Consider the following 21,994-nt stretch of genomic DNA (forward strand, 5'->3'; position numbering starts at 1 on the left):
TTTGGTTAAAGATGGAAGGATCACTTCATCCATTTGATTGTGTAGTTAAGGATGGTAGGACATCTTGCTCCTTTTGTGTAAGTTTACCAACTATCTCTGTTTTCCCCCTCAGTGATAATATCCATTATGAGCTGCTTTACTCGGGAGGAGGTGATACGATGTACGTGGTGGGAATGGTTGCTGGCTCTCGACTTGTCATAATTCAGTATGACATTAATGATGGAAAGATCATCAAACAGGTGTGAGCAGGTTTGGAAATGGGAGGTCAGGAGAGTACAATGTGATAATTTGCATTGAAATGAAAATTGGTAAAGTTCTGAGAGGGTGTAGAGGGGAGGCATAGAACAAGTTGGGGGGGAATACTAATGATGCTTTCTGTAGTACTAGCAAGGCTCCATGAAAGAACTGTAATTACAGGTAGGTGATTGCTAAAACATTACATTTAATTATAAATGTGTATTTTTCCATTTTCTCAGTTCATTTTTCCTCCTTGATTGTATTAACTCTGCAGGAGAAAACACTTGCCATTTTTTTCCCCAAATGAGCATTCTTCCAGCATTCCTGCAGTATTTCCACCCATTGTAATCAAATTTTGAGCTTGAATCCTATTTTATTCCTTCCTTCTCGGCACACTGATTGCACAAATATAAAGAATATTTAATAATTATTGGATCATTTGTAGAATTCCTTGTAATGTCCCTTCTAAGACAATTGTCTGATCCAACTGCTGAGTCCATAATGGCTTCAGCCGATAATCTGATCTGATTAAACTTGTTCACCATTTTTTATATGAATCCTTGGATAGGATTTAACTGATGTTGAGGGTGCAGGTAGAGTAATTGTAGTTGGTACGTTAGTTAACTTTCAATTTTGGAATATTAAGTTGGAGATGATTGACTTTTTTAATATTAAAAGAAAACACAGCCAATATATATATTCTGATAGATTTCCATTTGTCTTTTCAGGTGACTGTGTCAACTCCTTGGATCCGACGTTTGCGTAATCTTTGTGGAGTTATTGGAGCTGGGAATTTGATATGCATCGACTCTGAATATCGATGCCTCTGGATATTGCCTTTGGAATCTGAGCAAGAGCCTGTGCAGGTTGTTTTGCAGGTGAGGACTCTGTTCCCTCAATGTTTAGATGAGGGTGTAAAGTACATTAATAAACGCTCAGAAATCCCCTCATTCTATTCTAGCTCCCTTGCACACAGCAAGAATTGTATTTTTTTGTACTTATAATCCTACGGAGTTAATTTACATCCTTATTCATAATTGTTTTTGGTATTCTGTGGATGTTGCTTGGAAATGTGATGTGATTCATGGTGATGTAGGGCAGACTTGTCCTCTTGTTGAGGATGAGTCTACCTTGTATCCATTGTCTCCTCAAGTTGATTATCAGTGACCATCTGATTTACATTTGAATAATGAGAGCCTACATCTTTTCACATTTGGACAAGGATGGAAATTCACTTCCTTGCCAGTGATGTGAATTATTATATTTTTTTGCATCTTGTTTAAAAACATGATCCCACTTTCTGACAATATGCTCGTATGTTATTATCTCGATAATGATTGGACCCTATATCTTTCCTCTTCTGTTGAATATTACATGTTAATTTCCTCCACAACAGGTTACAGGTGAGAACAATTATCCAATCACATGTTTAATTTGCACTATCTTGTTTAAATGCTATTTAATTTTTTGTCTGTTTGCCTGCATTCATGCTGGTTAATTGCATTAAGTTTACCTGTGATGGTTTATTACAGGCATGCCTCATTTACGGAAGGGTCACATGCCTTGAAAATGATCAGTATTGCTATTTTTCAAAATGCAAACATCATCTGCACATGTTTAAAAAAAAAATGAGACTGGGTGAAAATTGTGCTCATTATTTTTTGTGTAAATATTGTGAAAACCAATTTCTATGCTTCATCTCAAATCTCTGGGTAGAGTTTTGTGAATCCTGCAAGAGCGAATTTCCATTTCCTAAATGGTTGTAACCCAGGGATTGCCTGTATATCTTTTCTACCAAAGATGTAAATTGTTGCTGGGTAAATTGGTCAAGATAAATAAATTTTAAAAATTGTCTGAAAAGAGATAACTGAGTTTTACTCTGAATTTCATCTTTGCTTATTTTGCTTCTAGTCTATCGAGCTGGAACTAGCTGAAGAGTTTGAGGGAATGATTTTAACAATGCAGTCATCACCACTCGTGACATCATCTTCTCAATTCTTCCTTCAATTGTCAGATACACATTACGCATTATTGCAGTTGCTTGATGGTACAGTCAGCCTGCTACGTGACTTTACACAGGTGAGAGTGATCAAACGACAGGTGCAATACCGCAGGTAAATAAATTCTGCTACAGATATAGTATGAGACTATGAAATGCGTGGAGTGGCAGTTATTCTGAGATGATTACTGGTTGAAATCTGTGTCCTTTAGTCATTAACTATTTACTTGGAGAATAAATGATTATTATTTTGGACATTGCATTGTAGATTGTTTTCATCTTAATCGTTTAGCTTTCCCTGTATGAACACCAGAGAGAAGAATTTATCCTTGCTGAGTCACTTGAAGGCTAAATATTGCAACTGGATTGCCTTCCAAGGAACTTAAAAGATATTTATTTGAGGATTTTGCAGGTTAAAATTCAATAGTATGAACATTATATGAATTTTAGTTTGATTATATATGAGCATTGGTATTGATAAAGTATTTATTGCTTGTTGTGATTCTATTCAAATCATTTTAAACGCAGTGATGTTGCTTTCAGTATTACTAGTTGGGAAAGGGTTCTGGGATCCATTCAATTAGGAGCACTAATCCATTTAAATCTGATAATGCACAGTTGGGAGGTGGTATTGTCATACTTGTGCTCTTGGTGCTGTTAAAGGTACAACATGAAAGTTGGCAGACACGTGGTTGAAGTAAAAACACCATGCTGGGATAAACTCAGCAGGTCAAATAGTGTAGTTTAGCAAAGGTCAAGATATGAAACCAATGTTTCAAACTTTAGCCTTTCATCAAGGTATGAAAAATGTCAGCAGGCGCCCAAACAAAATGATTGGGGGGAAGACAGGGGGAGGAGCACAGTCCCACAGTCAGGAGGTGATGGGTGGATAAGGGAGGAAGGGTACAGCAGCAAACAGTGAGAGGTGGGATGGTTCTGGGAATAGAGAGGAAAGTGGGTAGAGAGCTAGCAGAAGAAGACAAAGCGAAGGGAGGAAGAATGGAGACTGAGTTAGCAGAAACCAAAGAAATCAATGTTAATGCCACCCAGACAGAAAATCAAGGGTTTTTCCTTCAATTTATGGGTGGTCTTGGGATAGTACATGAGGCCATGGACAAACATGTGAGCATAGGAGTGGAGTGTAGAATTGAAATGATGGGCCGCTGGGAGATCCCTGTCACTGCAGACAGAGTTAAGGTGCTCAGCGAAGTGATCTCCAAGTCTGCGCTCAGCCTCTCCAATATAGGGAAGGCCACAAAGGTAGCACCAGATGCAGTAAATCAATCCTGTCGATACGCGTGAAGTGTTGCTTCTCTTGAAACACTTGAGTGGACAAGGGAGTCCTGGAAGGAGGAGAGGAGAGGGCAATGTGTGTTTAGTAGTGGGATCATGTGAAATTCCAGAGGATAATGTGTTGGATGTGGAGAATGGTGTGGTGGTAGGTGAGGGCAAGGGGAATCCTGTGTTTGTTACTATTAAGGTGACTTTAGGGAGATGCTGCAAAACAGTTTAACATTGTACACGTTATTCACGCTGCTGGTGATGAGGGGTCTGGGAAAGTGAATTTCAACTTGGGTAACAAGTGAACCAGTCAAGTTGCTTGGCATTTCAGTATAACGTTGTACTTGTGAATATGTGTTTGAAGAGGTGGCGAGTATTCCATGATCATACTTGTGCATTACAAGCACGTTGAAGGCTATTTTTCGAGGCTGGAAGGTGAATCACTTCTTCCTACTTTTACACAGTAATGGCATGGTGGGTCAGTGATGATTCTTCATTGCATTGAGAGTTTTGTAGTTAATGCTGTAGTAGAGGTCAGGAATGAATGACCTTGGGCTTTGTTATGTAAACTGGTGTGGTTTCCTACTTTTTAATTTGAAATGGAATTTTATTCCTATTTTTGTAATCCTGTTCTTTTAAGATGAACAGTGTTCCTTATTGCAGGCTGTGCTAGTATCCTTTGCTACAACCGGTGACAAGATGGTGGCAGCTGTCATGACCTCGAAGAACAAAACTGTGAGGATCTCTTTAGCCTACATTTTGGAAAAAATATTTGTTGGGAAATGGAAATTTGTTCTCTTCTATTATATCCATTTAATTCTCTGTCTTGGTCAGTTGAAAACTTTGGATCGTACATGTTTATTTAATTCGTGTTTCTTGTTATGAATGCTGTATGCCTTAAGATAAAGAGCCTTCAATTTTGTTTTCTCATCTCTGACTCTAATTGGATATATACTCTTCAGTTGTGCTCCTTGTCTCATCCTGATTGGATGAGATTGTTATTTTGTTATTTTGCTTCTTTTTATTATAGCTTCATCTTTCCAAGCTTCCCAGCAGCAAAAGCTGCCCCCACTGAAATCTTGGACTCCAGCTCATTAACGTGAAGCCAACATTTGTTGAGCTGCAGCCACTTTCCGTAGATGCAGTTAATTGTGGTTTCCATTAATTTGTACGTAACGCAGCTACACCACCTTATCGGACTTCTACATCCATGTTGAAGAATTTCTTTGTTTCATCTATTTTAAAGCTGTCACCATTGTTCTAATCTCGCTCAAGTCCCATACTCACCAAAGTACGTGCCCCATGAGCACTGTATTTGGTAGACACAGTGCTAAAAGCACCATTAACTTGGCCCACAGGCACAAGACTTGCCATGTTGAATGAAGACCTTCAATACTGTTTGATTAACAAACATGCATTTTTTCAACTTTTGCAACGATGCTGCCACAACAATCCAATTCAAGTATTATTTCCAAAGCATGGCATAACTGGGTAACTGTAAAAGTGCTTTTGCTTCTGGTGTTTGGATCCAATCAACAAATTGCAGCTACTATTTTTCACTAAATAATGTGCACACCTTGGAATAAGGCTTGAACCCACAATATTTAGACCCAAGGCATGTGCATGTACTTCCCAAATCAGTACAGAGCTCATGCTGCTCTTAGTGGTGATTTTTCAAATGCAGTTTTATGTTTTTTTTAAAAAAGATTCCAATGGTATTCCTCAAGGAATATGGTCCTTGTGCTCATGCCAATATTTGTCCCTCAATTAATATTGAGTAGTTTTCAGATCAAAATAGTGTTTTCATGTCCTACTTGTAATATTGATTTTAGATATTTTCTCTGTTTTAGTACGGCAAGGGAATACTCTTATTTTCCCTACTTGCCTCTCAGTGTACCATCAGTGATAACTGATTTCATAGGTTTGATCTTGGATGCACTTTAGATCTGATGGTGACAAGCCTAAGCATCCCCTTTTGGATTGAATTTTTTTTTGTCTCACAGGCTTTCAGCATTAATCTGTACTCTGCAGAATATGGCAGGCGATTATTGGACACAGCTATGAACTTTAACTTGGATGCAAATAGTGGGCAGCCAGAACAGGTAGGAATGACTGGCCTAGTTGCAGGTTGGGGAGCTTGCTGGGAGCAGGGTGGGTGGGTAAGAGAGTGATACAGTGCAGACCTAAGGGGGGACAGATTTAGGTGAGAATGTTGGTTCCTGGGCTTTTTTTTTCTTGGCAAAGTGGGTGATTTTTTTCTGATGAGATGCAAAGGGAAAATTTGTGCAATAATTGGAGTTGGTTCACATAGCCTCAATTGTCCCTTGGGAACCAACTTAATTGGTGCATTTAGAAGTGAAGGTAGCAAGACACAAAAACTGCAAATAATGGATCATTCTGGGGTTATTGAGATCCATTGTGTTACATATGTTTAAAAGGATAACGGGAACATTTCTGTTAGAATCTTCATGGTTCTTCTCACCTGATTCTCTTTTGATATCAGCTCTACATTCAGGCGTTCCTGAAGAAAGATGATTCAGTTGGGTATCGTGCTCTGGTACAGACCTTTGATCATGCATTAATCTTCATCCAGCAACCAGGTATGTGAAGTTGTTGAAGGAGGAAGGGGGCAGGATGTCTTTTGGATCAACAAATACAATCTGATTAGAAGCTTAAGTTCTTCATTGGTGTGAAGGATAGTCTTGCTGTCTTGTAATTATAAAAGAATAAAATGGCCAAAATATTCAGTAGTTCAGGTAGCATTTATTGAGAGTAAAACAGCGTTAAAATTTCAGGTCGGGGATGTAATCTGAATCAGGGAAAAGTCTAACTTTCTGTATTGTTGAGATTCCTATTCCACACCCTCCACTTCTTGTGGTTTCTTTTGTTTTTAGTCTTTTGCTATTTTTTAATCAATTATTTGCTTACTGATTACTGAGCTGAAGCTGTTCGAATAAATAGATGCATTTCACCAGAAGGTGCTAGTGAAAGGATTCAATTGACTACAGTTGAGAGATACTCGTTGTTGTATTATTGGTGATTCGTCATAAATTCTTCATTCTGAGACAGAATCAGAATCTATTGTCATGACATTGTGTTTTGTGGCACCATCATAGAGCAAACATTCATATTATAACCAACTTACAACATTACTGTAGTTAAAAAAAAAGCGCAGTGTATTTGGTTCATTGATTATTCAGGAATTTGATGGCAGTGGGAAAAAAGCTGTCCTTGTGCCATTGAGTGCTTGTCTTTAAACTCCTGTACCTTTTTTCCTGATGGTAGCAGAGTGAAGAGGGCATGGCCTGGATGGTGGGGGTCTTTGAGGAAAGAGGCTTTTTTTTAAAAGACACTGCCTCATGTAGATGTGCTTGATGGAGGGAAGTTTGTTGCTTGTGATGTTGCAGACTGTGTTAACAACCTTCTGGAGTTTATACTTGTTCTGAGAGTTCGCACGTCCATAGCAGGTAGTGATACAACCTGCCAGAATGCTCTATACCATACATCTGTAGAAGTTTTCGAAAGTCTTCAATGACATACTGAACCTCCTCAAGCATCTCACAAACTATAGCCGCTGGTGGGCCGCCTTTGCGATTGCAGCAACGTGGTGGCTCCTGAACAAATCCTCGGAGATGTTAACACCCAGGATTTTGAAGTTCTTGATCTTCTCCATGACTCAGCCCTCAGTAAGGATTGGGTCATGTTCCCCTGACTTCATCTATCATCCATTGGGATACAGGGGTCTCATAATTGCATCCTATTCTATTCTGCAATCTGCACAAATTCTGCCTGTCACCAGTACCAGCTAAAATACAATAGCTTATCTCAGCTATTCAGAGAGGACATATTGCACATCTGAACAGCTTTCTCTTGTGTGTTAATCTATGCAAGTGGTTTATTCTGATTACAACTTGGTAACAGGATTGTTTCAAACCCAAGATGAGCAAATGTTGTGGAATATGGAGATGTTTGTGGAATTTATTTAATCTTAGGGCCCCTTGAGTTAAATTATTGATCACACTGAATATTTGTAAGATGATGCTCCAAGAACTGTAGGTTTTCCCGCATAAAGAAAAGGTGGGAATGATGGTGGAGTTCCACTTGGGTCTGTGTATTTGGATTATGATTGATGGGCCCTTTACTACAATGGTAAATTCAGACAAAGGACGGAAGCAACTGAAGAAATTGTAACAGTGAGAAATGTGACTGCCTGTGTTTCATCCTTCAGTAGGTTCTGCCTGCTGGTTGGAGAGAGTGCCTGCTCACTGGTGAAATTTTTAGAATTCATCAAGATGGTTTGTATCCACTGTTTTCACAGGTCGAATTATTTGGACACGGGAAGAGGCATTGGCAGAAGTTGTTACCATGGAGATGTTTGATTTGCCTCTAACAGGAACACAGGCTGAACTGGAGGGTGAATTTGGAAAGAAAGCAGGTATGGTGGAATGCTCAGCAGCCCAACTGGTACTAACATAATGAAGAGAGAGTAAGAAACACTTGATAGTAATTACACTTTATTTAAAAAACTTTTAAAATTGTTTTTTCCGTCAAGTAAAACCCATGACCTTTTTGATTCTCTTTTCCAGGACGACAGTGCACATGTGCCTAATACACTCATGTAATAGTTGATCCCCTGTAAAAGTCATCCCCCATCCCTTTTTTTGGGTACAAAAAAATTTAGTTTTTCCATGTATCCTTGTAGAAGTTCATACCCCTATTTTTGGCCCTGACCACCTGCCCACCCAAGCTCCCAACATCCTGACTGCCCACCCATCAGAGCTTCCAATGCCTGACTGTGGATCTTTGCCCCAGCCGCTTGCCTGCCAGAGCTACTGATGCCCCGGCCACAGACTCTCTCCTCGGACTCTGCTGCCTGCTCATTCAATCTCCCAATGCCCTGACAGTGGATCCTTGTCCCGGCGGCCTGCCCGCCAGAGCTACTGATACCTTGAACGATGCAGGTACTTTCCATGGTCAAAAGTAGCATCTGTATAAGAGTCAATCTCCCTGCCCCCCAAATTTGACCTGAAAATTTGGTCCTAAAAACTCGACTATTAAACGAGTAGATAAGGAGTGTTCGTATTTGGTGAATTCTGATTTCTGATTCTTGTAGTCCATCAGAAGCTAAATAGTACCTGAAATATTTACAAAAGTAATACTGGAAAGTCTGCAGACACAGGTTGAAGTAGAAATATTTACAGACAGATTGTCAGAATCCTGTATATTGTGCAGGATATCAACTCACCCTGGCAACACTTTAGGTGAAACGTAAAAATTTACAGAGATGAAACTGGATTATTACATGCTGTGTAGCTGCAATAGAAAGTTGCATTGTATCCAATATGTTTTCTGTCTCACCTGCAGCTTTGTATGAATTTGAAGTATACTGCTTGATGACCTCGTGTAGCTTTAAATGGGCCAGTGTGTTTTTTTTTACATCAGATTAATGGAGTCCAGTGCTTAAGATGGCGGTGTCCACATCGAGCAACTTTGATGTTGTGTCCTCTGGGCAAGCAGAGGATCAGCACAAGGGACACTAGAGCAGGAGAAAATCTGACCCTCCCCGCCCCCCCCCCCACCACCACCCACCCTCTCCCAAAATGAAACAACAGCCTGTGACAGGGTCATCCAGGGTAGGAGATCACTGCAGCCAGCCAGCATGGAAATTGGCAGATAAAAGCCTCAGATTGCAGGCTAACGTTCACCAAATTCTGCCAACTGGATATTGGTGCTGAAATTCGTGAGGGTGTCAATGACCAGCAGGGCTACTGATGGGCCTCAGGTGCTAAAAGCTTCTTGATCGCTTTGTGGGTTTGGAACCAGGAATCATGGAGTGTAACTTAAATGCTTCTTGCTCTGGTTTGCTGGTGGAATGGATTGGCAGCTGTGCAGCATGGAGGTTACAAGGTGCAGGAGATGTTGGCATCAGAGGAGGCAGTAGGATCTGTAAAGGCACTAAGTTTTCCACAGCTTACAAACAAATAAAGAATACACTCACTCATTTCTTTCAGCACACCATGAAGTCGACTTTCTTTTTATTGCTTGCTAGACACAACATTGCATTCTTCAACTCCCCAAACACCACCCAGCTAAACTCCTCTGACCTTCACAGTGGCTCATTGCCACAGCAACTCTCATTCTCCTCTTCCATCTGAGATTCATCACCATTATACTGATGCTTAATGCACCCGCGCATGGGCGCTTTTACTCCCATGCGTTGACATCATCAGCGGTGGCCTGAGAGCAAACAAAGGAAAACAATTATTTAATATGTATAAAGGAATCTTGCACTATAATTAAGGTGGCACTGAATTTAGAGTCATGATTCAAAATTCTATTGTGAAAAGTGTGAGGAGCCTTAACAAATCTGATCATTTCTGGACTGTCCAGAAAAGGGAGAAATCTGTCCAAAACTATCAGATGAAAATCTTTTGCAGTTATCCTGGTTACCAATGTATGTGATTGTCAATACGCAAGGTTGGAATCTTGGATTATTGCTTGGGATGCTAAATAAGTAAAAGTTAAGTATCTAGAATTCTCATAATCAGCAAAAAAAAATTAAAATAAAAGGTAAAAACATGTATGTTTAGAATTGTGAAAGCAAATGTTCTCTGAAGTAACACAAACTTTTGAGAGCAAATATTCAGCCAGTGGAATGTCTTGATCATGGATTGCTCATAACAGCTGTTTGAATAAAGTGGTATGAAACTGCAATGGGTTGACTGAGGATGAAGAGCTGGTTGATGCTGCTCGCTGTTGGGATGACTCTCTTCAAGTGTTTCCTTATCCCTGCTTAGTAAGTGTTACTTGCCATGGTCAGTGGTAAACCTGGGGTGATGGTGGGTGGGTATCTATAATACTATTGTTGGGTGGCTCTGTGGAGGGGAAGGTTAAATGCTTTCATAGAAGGTGACTGAAAGTAAAGTTTATATATTTATGCAAGTGGTCTGTTCAGTGTAAGTATAGCATTCTTGTCTTTTTAAACTGTTTATTTTTAGTGTAGGTGTAAAATACACTGATCTGGCATCTACCAAATCCCATAGGATACCAGGGCTTTCACTGTATTTAGATTCTGTGACTATTCTCTAATGTGAATGACTGATGTTGCTTGTGGGCCTGAAACTTTTTCCCAGTATGAACAAGGACAGATAGAATATTAGTTATTTCCAGGCCTTGCCCTTGTTGCGACAGAGCAGCACAGGAAATATTTCAGATCTTTTGGTATGTTACTGCTTTGAATTTATTTCAAGACAGCACTTGTCCTGTTTTTTAATTTGTGGTGAAAGAGCTGGTAGGTTGCTTATTGTTGACATGTATGTGAAGATGCTGCTTATTAACTTCTACCAGGGCATTGAACAATACTCGTACTGTAATTTTATCAATGATGCTGAAATGACCATTTGTTGAAGCAAGTCTAGAACGGAGCTAATCATTTTGTATTCATCCTTCATATTATGCTTCCATTTAATTAGATGGGAACACCATTTGGAAAAGTTTTATGCTGCATGTTCAACACTTGACTTAAACACTGCTTTCTTTATTAATGCTGCTGTGGAGCCAGCTGCACAAGGTAGCATGTTTAATACATAGATTTGTTGTCATTTATTGGAAGCTACAAACAGGTTTTTATATGCACGTGAGAAGGAAGATTTCCATTTGTAATGTATTTAGTTGAGACTGAGCTGAGCTCCAAGATGCTAAATGCTAAAAGTTTCATCCTTGCAATCTGCTTGTTTTAACCTGCTTGAGTAGTTGGAACCAACTTGTACCTGATGGTGGGAAAACTTGGTGGATATTGTGCATTTGAAATTGTGGAAAGCTTTTGATAAGTTCTCATAGAATGGATTAGCATGCAAAAGTACATTGGAGGTGGCAGATAGATGGACAAACATGAATTCATCAACTGAGGTCTCAAGTAAGCAAGAAGGCAGATTATGATCTGGATAGCCATAAATTGGAAAGGGCAGACAGAACCAGGTGATCTTGTGCACACCGGTCACTGAAGGCAACCATGCAGATGCAGCGGGAAGTTGAGAAAAGTAGTATGTTGATCTTCATGGTATGTGAATATTGGGGTGGGATATCCTGGTGAGGCTCCACTTGTAGAGTTTTCCTCTTCTTGTCATAGGACGGCTATTTGTGCTTGGAGGGAGTGCAGTGAAGGTTCACTGGACTGATTCCTGCAACAGCATGACTATGGAGAGAGGTTGGGTGCATTAGACTTGTATTTGCTTGAGGAGGAGAACATTGAATTTAGTATCACATGGGACAAGGCCTTTCATGGTAGGCTGATTTATAAAATAAAGATACACGAGGTGAGGAAAAAGAACCGAAAACTTGTAGAATTTTCTACCACAGAAAGCATTTGAAGCCAAATTGTTAAATGTATTGAAGGAGGGTTGGGTGGTGTTCTTGGGGCCAAAGGGATCAGTGGATTTGAGGAGAAGGCAGAAAACCTTGCATTGGATCATCTATGATGATACTTGATTTGAGGTGGCACTGAATTTAGAGTCATGGTTCAAAATTCTATTGTGAAAAGTGTGAGGAGCCTTAACAAATTTGATCATTTCTGGACTGCCCAGAAAAGGGAGAAATCTGTCCAAAACTCTCAGATGAAAATCTTTTGCAGTTATCCTGGATACCAATGTAAGGGCCTAATCCTACTCATGTTTTCATTGTTCCTTTGTGATCACAGATGTATGCTGGAATCTATTGGCCATCAGTAGAAGTGCAGGCATATTTGCAGATTGAATCTAAATGCTAATGAGATATTAACTACAGTTAAACATATCATGATCATGTGGTACTTTGTGCATATGAAATGTTCTTGTACAAGTTCTGATTTTTATTTATTCTGGCAGATGGTCCAATGGGAATGCTTATGAAGCGATTGACCTCTCAGCTGATTCTGCTACAAGCATGGAGCTACCAGCTCTTGAAAATGTTCTATGATGCACGCAAACCTCGTAATCATTCAAAGAATGAAATCACTCTCGAAAATCTAGCCCGAGATGAATTCAACCTGCAGAAGATGATGGTTATTGTGACAGTATCTGGAAAGGTAACAGTTTTAAATTTAGATGTACAGCATGGTAACAGGCCCTTCTGGCCCACCATTCCACTGCCCCCCCCCCCCCCCCCCCATATACCAATTAACCTACAATCTTGGATGCTTTTATTTTGAAGGGTGGGAGGAAACTGGAACACCTGGAGGATATCCATGTGGACACTTGGGGAGAATGTATAAACTCTTTACAGACTGCGCTGGATTCAAATCTGGGTCACTGATGCTGTAATAGTGTGTTAAGTAAATGATTACTGTCTGGGTGGACTGAGATTACCAGACTTTATGAAATACTATTGGACAGTGCAGTCACAACACAGGTCTGACCAGCACTGTTCATCAATCGTTACACTTAAGTCTGACTCCCACCTTTGCCTAGATTTATGAAGACCCAGCTTTGGGCTTTCTGTTTGGAATAAGAAATACATTGCTGTGATAAAATTGTGCACGTTCCCTTTTCGAATCGAGTCCTCCATGCCACTGCACTCCAGTAGGACCCTAGCTGGACTAAATTTTCTTCCTTAAAGACCTTAACTGAAGATAGCAAAAGAATGTCCTGTTTTACAAATCGTATTTATCTTTAAATTGTTCAAATATACCTAATCTCTTTCTGGTACCAGGTGTCGAGGATCTTGTTATCTATTGTCCATGGTATTAAGCTATTCTGAGTCAGGGGTGTTTTTGACAACTACCCCACTTTAAGCCCAATTAATTGTTTAATCTTTTCCTGTATATAAAGAGTATGTTTTAATAAGGGGGTGTCTTTATCGCCAAATAACAATTTAGAGTTCCATTTATAAATTAAGTCTTCTGCTATCTTCTCACCTATTGTGTGCAGACCAATTTTTGCCCAGAATGGTATACCTCCTCCCTCAAAGAGCGAGGCAATTATACCTCGACTGCACTGTCCAATAATATTTCTTAAAAGTCTGGTAGTCCCCAGTCCGCCCAGACAGTAATAATTTACTTTATTCACCTGATCTTGGGCTCTTTGATTGTTCATTGTTCCATGCTGTTGCATATCTCTTCCTTTTTGAAAAAAACTGATCTGATGATCTGTATTTCTGTTTCTTATTTTAGACCTAGACACTAGGAGAATCTCATAACAGTTAAAAGTATTCTTGCCTATGTCAGGTGTGGTGACATAGTGATCTGAACTTTTTTTTCCTGCCTCTATGATTGATTAGTCAGTGTCTGAGCCTGCCGGATGTGGAGATGAATCTGACCATTGTTTTTTTTAAAATGTGAGAAGGGGCAAGGTTGGCGAGCCAAAGAAAGTCTAGTGACAGTCATATTTTTTTGAAATACTTTGCAACATTATAAAGTCTGAGAATGAGGACTGAGAAAATCTGAGAGATGTCAGTTTAAATTATTTTGCCATTTTCTTATAATTCATATTATCAAGACTACACAATATTTGCTCTCATTCTGTTAGAAGAGTAAATGCTTTCACTTCTGTTTTTGGCATCAGTGGTGGACTGGTGGAAGTGTACAGGGGTATATATTAAGTCAATAAGCAAGACCTGGGGTGTGCACCAGTTCTGGGTTGTAGATTGTTTCCAAGCATTCACTCCAATTAACAATATAAGACTTACAGAACTGATTGAATGGGTTTTCTCTCTGATTTGGTCCATTGTCTTTTTAAATTTCAGCTCTTTGGGATTGACAGCAACTCGGGAACCATTTTGTGGAAGCAGTATTTTGAGAATGTCAAACCAGGATCTTCTTTCAAACTGGCAGTACAACGAACAACAGCTCACTTTCCCCACCCTCCGCAGTGCACGCTGATTATTAAGGAAAAGGTCAGAATACAAATGGCTTTCAGCATTTAGTGCAGCGTTTGGATTCAATAAGCTGAAAGTACTTCCAGCTTCAAATATTTCATGATGTGTGTGTCTGGTTTGCATTTAGGTTCTGAGAATATTTACAGTAATTTTTACTGGACATGATTTTTGAGCCAGGAGAAAGCATCTTTGTGTTTGTGTTGTGGTTTGGAATTAAGGTTATAGAGTCATGGAGTTATAGTAGAAACAAGTCCTTTGGTCCACCTTCTCTATGCTGGTTATATGTATCCTTATCCCACTTGTCTGCATTAATTTCACATCCCTCTATCTTTTTAAGTACCTGTCCAGGTGCCTCTTAAATGTTGGAGATGCAGGATAGACGTCAAGAATAGCTTCTTTGGAAGACTGGGGTGAAGTTGGATTTGTGGAGATTGGTTGAGAGAGAATAAAGATCTCCAGAAGAGATGAGCAATTTGGTTGGAATAATACCAAAAATACAGAGGATGTCCCTTCTGCGGAAAAAGCTCAGCTAATGATGAGCAAAAGTGCAATAGAATGTAAAAAAAAAAAAGCTAATTCAGAGTAAAATCACCAGAGAACTATTTTTGGATATGACAAAGGAAGTTGAAAGAATGCCACTGAACCTTGTGATGTATTTCTTTAGCTCCTTAATCTGGAAGTGAGGTAAAAGAGGATGTTTTGTTATGAGGAAGTAATATGTTGTTTGTATTTTTTTTTAATAACAATGAGCCTTTGAAATAGACCCAGGAATATCTTTGGTTCATTCAAATCTGAGATGTTGGAGATATGAAGTTATTCAAATCTGTCATCCTTGTTTGTAAGGGAAAGGGGGAAAAGTTTAGGGGAAACATGAGGGGGAATTTCTTCACTCAGAGGGTGGGGTGAGTGTGGAATGAGCTTCCGGCCGAAGTGGTAGATGTGGGCTTGATTTTAATATTTAAGTAAAAATGTTGGATAGGTATATGGATGAAAGGGGGAGTGGAAGGTTCTGGGCTGGGTGTGGGTCAATGGAACTAGGTGGGAGAAGGTGTTCGGCATGGACTAGAAGGGCCAAACTGGCCTGTTTCTGTGCTGTAATTGTCATATGGTTGAATATGGAATGTGATGGGGATGTAGGAGGAGCAACTAGGTTGAAAGGGAGGACAAAGTCAGTGCAGATGGTGGAAAAGATGTAATTTATTAGATCATAGCTGTGGAAATTTGTGTTGAATAGTCAGTTAGTCTCTTTAGTTTGGGACATGTACTTAAAGAAGTGGGTTAGGGAGAGGAAAGGAGTATATGGAAATGATAAGGCTGTCTGGAACAGTTATAAGAGTAGAATGGATATTTGAGTTGGAAGAAACGGTGACCATTAATTTGATGACTTCACTGCTCATGAAGCAGTAGGAAAATTGACATCCAAGAATGAATGAGTAGAGGTATGATCCAATTAAATATTGGAAGGATTGAAGTTATTTTCATTGGAGTATGTCCTAAACTCAGCTCTCTTGCCATAGTTCCTCCCCTGTCCCTGCAAGTGTCTGAAGCTCGACCAGATGTTTCATGACCTTGATGCCATGTGTGAACCTGAGTAGAGTTTTGGACTTCTCATCCATAGTTCAGCCCATCTGTGGCTTAAGTTCTCATTGAATTTTCAGTAACCTAGATCCTTGATTAATGCTGGTTCCCGCCTTTGTTCTATGCTTTGTTGTCCAAGAATCTTTTGCCTGTGACCTGACTCTCACCAATTTCCATTTGTACATTAACAGAATGGTTCCTCATTAATGCTATGAATTTAAAATTCTCCTTTTTAGAGATTCCTCAATTTGCCTCCCTCTTCCCTATTTTTGGAAGCACCTCCAGCTCTATAACTCTCCATGATATCAATGGCTTCTCTACTTTGGGTCTATTGAATATACCTGAATTTAATCCATTTACCATTGCATGTCTTCAGTTTGGATGGCCCAAAGCTCTGGAGTTTTTTTTTTGGGAAAATAAAACCGTTTATTACCTATCTTTTAAGGCATTCTTTAAAAATTAAATTGTTTATTGTCTCTTGTATTGAAAAGCTTAGTTTTGCATGCTACCCAGGCAAGTCAACTCAGAAAGCAAATACAGTAAAAATCCAAATGCCAGAAATCTGGACCACCTGAGAATCCATACTTTTTGAAAACTCAAACATTTTAAATTTAGCAGGCTTTTGTATGTGTAAGTGCCACAGATGCTACTAGTCTGAAGAATGCTGTATTTGCTAATGAATAAACTATCAAAATTTGCCTGTCATTTCTTTATTCCACCCTAAATATGAATTTTAAAAGCACTGCTTGAGAATCAGAAAATCTGGTCCAACCCAAATCCTGAGCAGTCTGGATTTTAAGACTTCTACTGTAGTACAATAATAACAAATAAGTAAAACGGTGCAGGGAGTAGTGTTGCAATAAGTCACTTGCAAAATTAAACATTTGACAAATCTTTAGAAATTTGCCCTAATATCTCCTAATGTGCTTCAGCAATATTCTTTTTAATGCTGTAGTAAATGACCAATTATACGTTTATCTTAGACACATTACTGAACTAGACCCTACTCATGATGATCCTAACTTTATATGGGATTCGATTATTTAGTGTATGTATAGTATATTGATTTTTCCATTCTTCAATCAGGAAACTGGACTGAGTTCTCTTCATGTTTTCAACCCAATCTTTGGAAAGCGGAGTCAGATCTCTCTACCAGCTTTGACCCGCCCTATTCTTCAATCTTTGCTGCTTCCAATTGTGGATCAGGATTATGCTAAAGTTCTGCTCCTAATCGATGATGAGCACAAGGTAATGTCTCATCATAATTGTTATAATGGATTCATTGGGTTGATATTCTGTCTCCTGTCATAATAATAAGTGCTGATGGTGATGGATTTCGGTACGTTAACTTTTGGTCTAAGGGATCTTAATTAAAAATACCTATTTAATTAGTGTTTTAATCAGGCTAAGTGGCATAACTGTTACAGGATCTTGCATATTTAAAAAAAAAATCAGATGCTGTAAATCTGACACAAAAAGAGATGTGTTTGAAAACTCATCATCTGTGAAAAGTGAAATGGAGTTCGTTTTCAGTCAATGATCCTTTACTAGAACTGGAAAAGAGAAAACAAGTTTAAAGTTGCTGAGAGGGTGGGCAAGGGTTGGATGGGTGAGGTCAGAATTGCCTTCATCATAAATTATTGATGAGGCCATTTGCTTGATAGAAACCAAAAGGAGATTTGGTGACAGGTTTGCAGAGCACCTTTAGTCAGTCAGACAATTGACTGTTCAACTGATCAATCAAATATTGAGCAAGAATAGTTAGATTCTTTTTTTTTCAGATAATATGTTGACCAAATCTGACAATGGGATTATTATAACAAGATTGGCAGGCAACATGAGCTTCCAGTTGCCTGTACTTGAATTCTGTATGTCATTCACACTCTGTCAGTGACGACCTGGGACTTTTCCACTGAAATGGAATGTAAACTTGAGAAACAATATCTTCCATCTGATAAAGTTGCAGCTTTCTTGACTCCTGCATTGTCATCTATCTATTCCAGTTGAGTACTGAATATTGTCTCGTGTTTAATCTCTTGGCAGGTAATGGTTTTTCCCTCAAGCAGAAATATCCTGCAACAGCTACAGAACTCGGCACCTGTTGTGTTTTTCTACTTGGTGGATCCTGCTTTGGGAAAGTTGAGTGGATACAGTCTGCACAAGGTAGTGTGGTCTACCAATAAGTGGTAATTTTGCCTCTCCGCAAGAAAAAGAATCTCAGGGTTGTATGTGATGTAATGTATGTACTCTGACAACAAATCTGATCAGTGTTAAATCTGTGTGTAAACCTGAAATGTCTCTATAGCTTATTGCCCTCTGGGAAACAGCAATGGATGCAGTAGATAATATAAATAGATTAATAATCTAAATTGGTTGTTGCACACGCGCGCGCGCACGCACGCACACACACCCTTTATTCTCGCCTCCCCCTTGGATCTTTCCACTGTTCTGGAGGTGGGGGGGAGGGTGGCACTTTAGGAATGACTGGTGTAGTATAACTGGGAGATTTGCAAGATTACTTCAGAATTTGTTGCTTGAGAGAGAATAAAAAACATAATAAAACAAAGATCTCCAGAAGAGATGAGCAATTTGGTTGGAATAATACCAAAAATACAGAGGATGTCCCTTCTGCGGAAAAAGCTCAGCTAATGATGAGCAAAAATGCAATAGAATGTAAAAAAAAAAGCTAATTCAGAGTAAAATCGCCAGAGAACTATTGCGGAAGGTTGGCCTGTTGGATATGACAAAGGAAGTTGAAAGAATGCCACTGGACCTTGTGAAGTATTTCTTTAGCTCCTTAATCTGGAAGTGAGATAAAAGAGGATGTTTTGTTATGAAGAAATAATGTGTTGTTTTGTTTTTAATAACAATGAGCCTTTGAAATAGACCCAGGAATATCTTTGGTTCATTCAAATCTGAGATGTTGGAGATATGAAGTTATTCAAATCTGTCATCCTTGTTTGTAAGGGAAAGGGGGAAAAGTTTAGGGGAAACATGAGGGGGAATTTCTTCACTCAGAGGGTGGGGTGAGTGTGGAATGAGCTTCCGGCCGAAGTGGTAGATGTGGGCTTGATTTTAATATTTAAGTAAAAAAGTTGGATAGGTATATGGACGAAAGGGGGAATGGAAGGTACTGGGCTGGGTGTGGGTCAATGGAACTAGGTGGGAGAAGGTGTTCGGCATGGACTAGAAGGGCCAAACTGGCCTGTTTCTGTGCTGTAATTGTCATATATTTAAAAATTATCATTTTGGTGTTGGATTGAATTTATGTACATTCCAGATTATACAAGGTTGAGATGTCTACTTTTCTACTAAATGAATTACCGGTAGTTGTTTTTGTTTTGGTAACCAGTAATGGTTTCACTGTTACTTTCAGTCTTATTTCTGTTTAATTAAACCCGCTGAAATGAAATCTGATGGTCTATTCTCACTTTCTCCCAGTGAGTAGTTTGATTATGATTAAATTCACCCTTGCAGGATCTTGGAACGAAAGAAATTTGGGAAATGGTGATTCCAACAGACACACAAAAAATAGTGATTGTGAAGGGAAAGCGGTCAAATGAGCATGTTCACTCACAAGGCCGGGTCATGGGAGATCGGAGCGTCCTCTATAAGGTACTGGCAGTGGGAACCCATCACGTTTTAACTTTCCTCAAATTTTTGTATTGGACATGGTCAATTTAGAAGTTGGTTCAAGTTAAAAGTAGGTCTGCTTTAATTTGAACAAAAGACAGTTCTTGAATAAACCACGGCCTATGGTGTGTTCTTATCTATAATCTCCACTATAAAATGCACTGTCTCTCAATTGAGAATTTTGTCCAAGGTCTTTTGATCTCTTAAAAAGATAATGAAAATATGGGGTCATTCCTAATTTATTTAAATTTTAAATTTAGACATACAGCACGATTTTGGCCCATGAGTTTGTGCCGCCCAATTTATACCCAATTAACCTACACCCTTGGTATATTTTGAATAGTGGTAGGAAACCGGAGCCCCCGGGAAAAACCCATGCAGATACAGGGAGAAGTTACAAACTCCTTACAGACAGCATGGATTTGAACCCCGGTCCCAATTTGCTGGTGCTATAAAGACATTGTGCTAACCGTTACGCCAAACCATGCTGCCCTGCACTGTGGTATCCCAGATACCAATGCATTCAGTTCCTGTTGTAGCATTGAATAATTCTCCAGATATGGTAAATGTGTATTGTTAATTTCTCTGTTCAATTAGTCAATTAAATATAGCACGAACATATTCAGATTTAAATGAGCCTAACTGATAACCCCTTGTTTTAGAGTTAATATGTTGACCAAAATATGAGAATAGCTTTTTTTACCTGTGGGATTATTCTAACATGATTCTATATAGACACTAATTATAACTGTATTTGTTACTTTTGTTTGTTCATGGATTTATTTTCCAGTTGTTGGATTCTCTTCTGTGTTGTCTGATGTCTTAGTCTTGTTTTCCAGTATCTAAATCCTAATTTGTTGGCGGTAGTGACTGAGAGCACGGATACACACCATGAACGCACCTTCATTTGTGTCTACCTTATTGACGGGGTGACTGGACGGATTATTCACGAGTCTGTGCAGCGGAAAGCCAGAGGACCCGTGAATGTTGTGCATTCGGAGAACTGGGTGGTGGTAAGGATGGAAAATTTAGTAAATTGTGGAATTAGTAATGTTTGTTTATCAACCAATATGCCTCTCAAGTCCAGTTTATTGTCATTTAATTATTCTTTCATGTTGTCCCTTTAATAATTCCTGTGGTGTGTAGAAATATTTCTCTGCATGTGAAGTGTGCTGTATATTGACATGTAAGTTGGTTGAACCGGACTTCACTGCTGATCATGTCTCCAACAAGAATTTCTAGATGGTGATTGAAAATAGATTAACATTTGAAGATCTGAAATTAAACACCATTGTACAATTTGAATCTTTTGATTCTTGTTGATAAATGTTTCAATTTCAAGCAAACTGACTATTTTGTTCATGAAATGCAACAACTTATGAGTGCGGAAGTTTCTACATCTGTTTGTGAGCTGCCCCTAAATCTTAGCTGTTAGATTGTGTACCATCAGAGGACACAGGACCTCTTTGGAATGATCACAATGTTGGGTGCTCCATTTCTATTGCCGTTGTTTTCCTTAAACAACTTGTTTTTCTAATCTGTTGCTTCTGTTTAATCTAATTAGCTTCTAGACACCACCAAGTATGACCAATTTCTAACTCCTTCATCTTTTCCTTTGCTAGTACAAATACTGGAATACAAAATCCAGAAGGAATGAGATGACTGTTTTGGAATTGTACGAGGGAACTGAGCAATACAACAGCACAGCATTTAGCTCGCTTGACCGTCCTCTCTCTCCCACAGTCTTTCAACAATCTTATATATTTCCATCAGCTATCAGTCTGGTAGAATCCACTATCACTGAGAAAGGGATCACTAGCCGTCACTTGCTGAGTAAGTTTAAGACCTTTATTGGACATGTGATAGATAGCAAGTAACACATTGTGGTCTTTCTTACACTGGGCTGACAAGATAAGTCCAAAGACAGGACTTGTTACTGTACTGATTATTTTTCCTCCTCTGGATTAAAAATCAAGCATTCCATCGGCTGAATGGTTGGATCTATGATGGCTTTGAATTCCTGTAACACATCTGAAGTTTTTGCATTAATAATGATTTGTTTGCCACAGTTAGAAAATTGTGATGTTCAGGCCAACAAGTGGGTGTACAAGTGATTAATTGGATTGATGGATTGAAATTGGATTTCTTTCAGACTATTACAGAAAATCATATTTGTAATTTCTTTGCAATGAATGCTTGAAAATGTTCAACAAAAACAAAGTTAAAATTATTCAACCTTCTAAAAATGAATAAATATTTGAGGGGGAAATTATTTAACCTTCTAAAAATGAATAAATATTTGAGGGGGAAATTATTCAACCTTCTAAAAATGAATAAATATTTGAGGGGGAAATTATTCAACCTTCTAAAAATGAATAAATATTTGAGGGGGAAATTATTCAACCTTCTAAAAATGAA

At 38.9% G+C, this 21,994-nt stretch overlaps 1 protein-coding gene across 1 annotated transcript in view; it reads left to right on the forward strand.

The window, feature by feature from the left end:
- emc1 (ER membrane protein complex subunit 1) overlaps positions 1-21,994 on the forward strand; it is a 36,389-nt gene that overhangs the window by 4,939 nt on the left and 9,456 nt on the right. Inside the window, exons 6-19 of the mRNA XM_069918730.1 lie at positions 113-239; positions 966-1,115; positions 2,149-2,316; positions 4,181-4,252; positions 5,521-5,619; positions 6,021-6,117; positions 7,836-7,952; positions 12,379-12,578; positions 14,234-14,383; positions 17,030-17,191; positions 17,987-18,106; positions 19,421-19,558; positions 20,416-20,589; positions 21,199-21,409. Coding sequence (XP_069774831.1) covers positions 113-239; positions 966-1,115; positions 2,149-2,316; positions 4,181-4,252; positions 5,521-5,619; positions 6,021-6,117; positions 7,836-7,952; positions 12,379-12,578; positions 14,234-14,383; positions 17,030-17,191; positions 17,987-18,106; positions 19,421-19,558; positions 20,416-20,589; positions 21,199-21,409 — 1,985 coding nt within the window. The remainder of the gene's footprint in view (positions 1-112; positions 240-965; positions 1,116-2,148; positions 2,317-4,180; positions 4,253-5,520; positions 5,620-6,020; positions 6,118-7,835; positions 7,953-12,378; positions 12,579-14,233; positions 14,384-17,029; positions 17,192-17,986; positions 18,107-19,420; positions 19,559-20,415; positions 20,590-21,198; positions 21,410-21,994) is intronic.

This window comes from Narcine bancroftii, chromosome 2 (genome assembly GCF_036971445.1).
Source record: "Narcine bancroftii isolate sNarBan1 chromosome 2, sNarBan1.hap1, whole genome shotgun sequence".
NCBI classification, from domain to species: Eukaryota; Metazoa; Chordata; class Chondrichthyes; order Torpediniformes; family Narcinidae; genus Narcine; species Narcine bancroftii.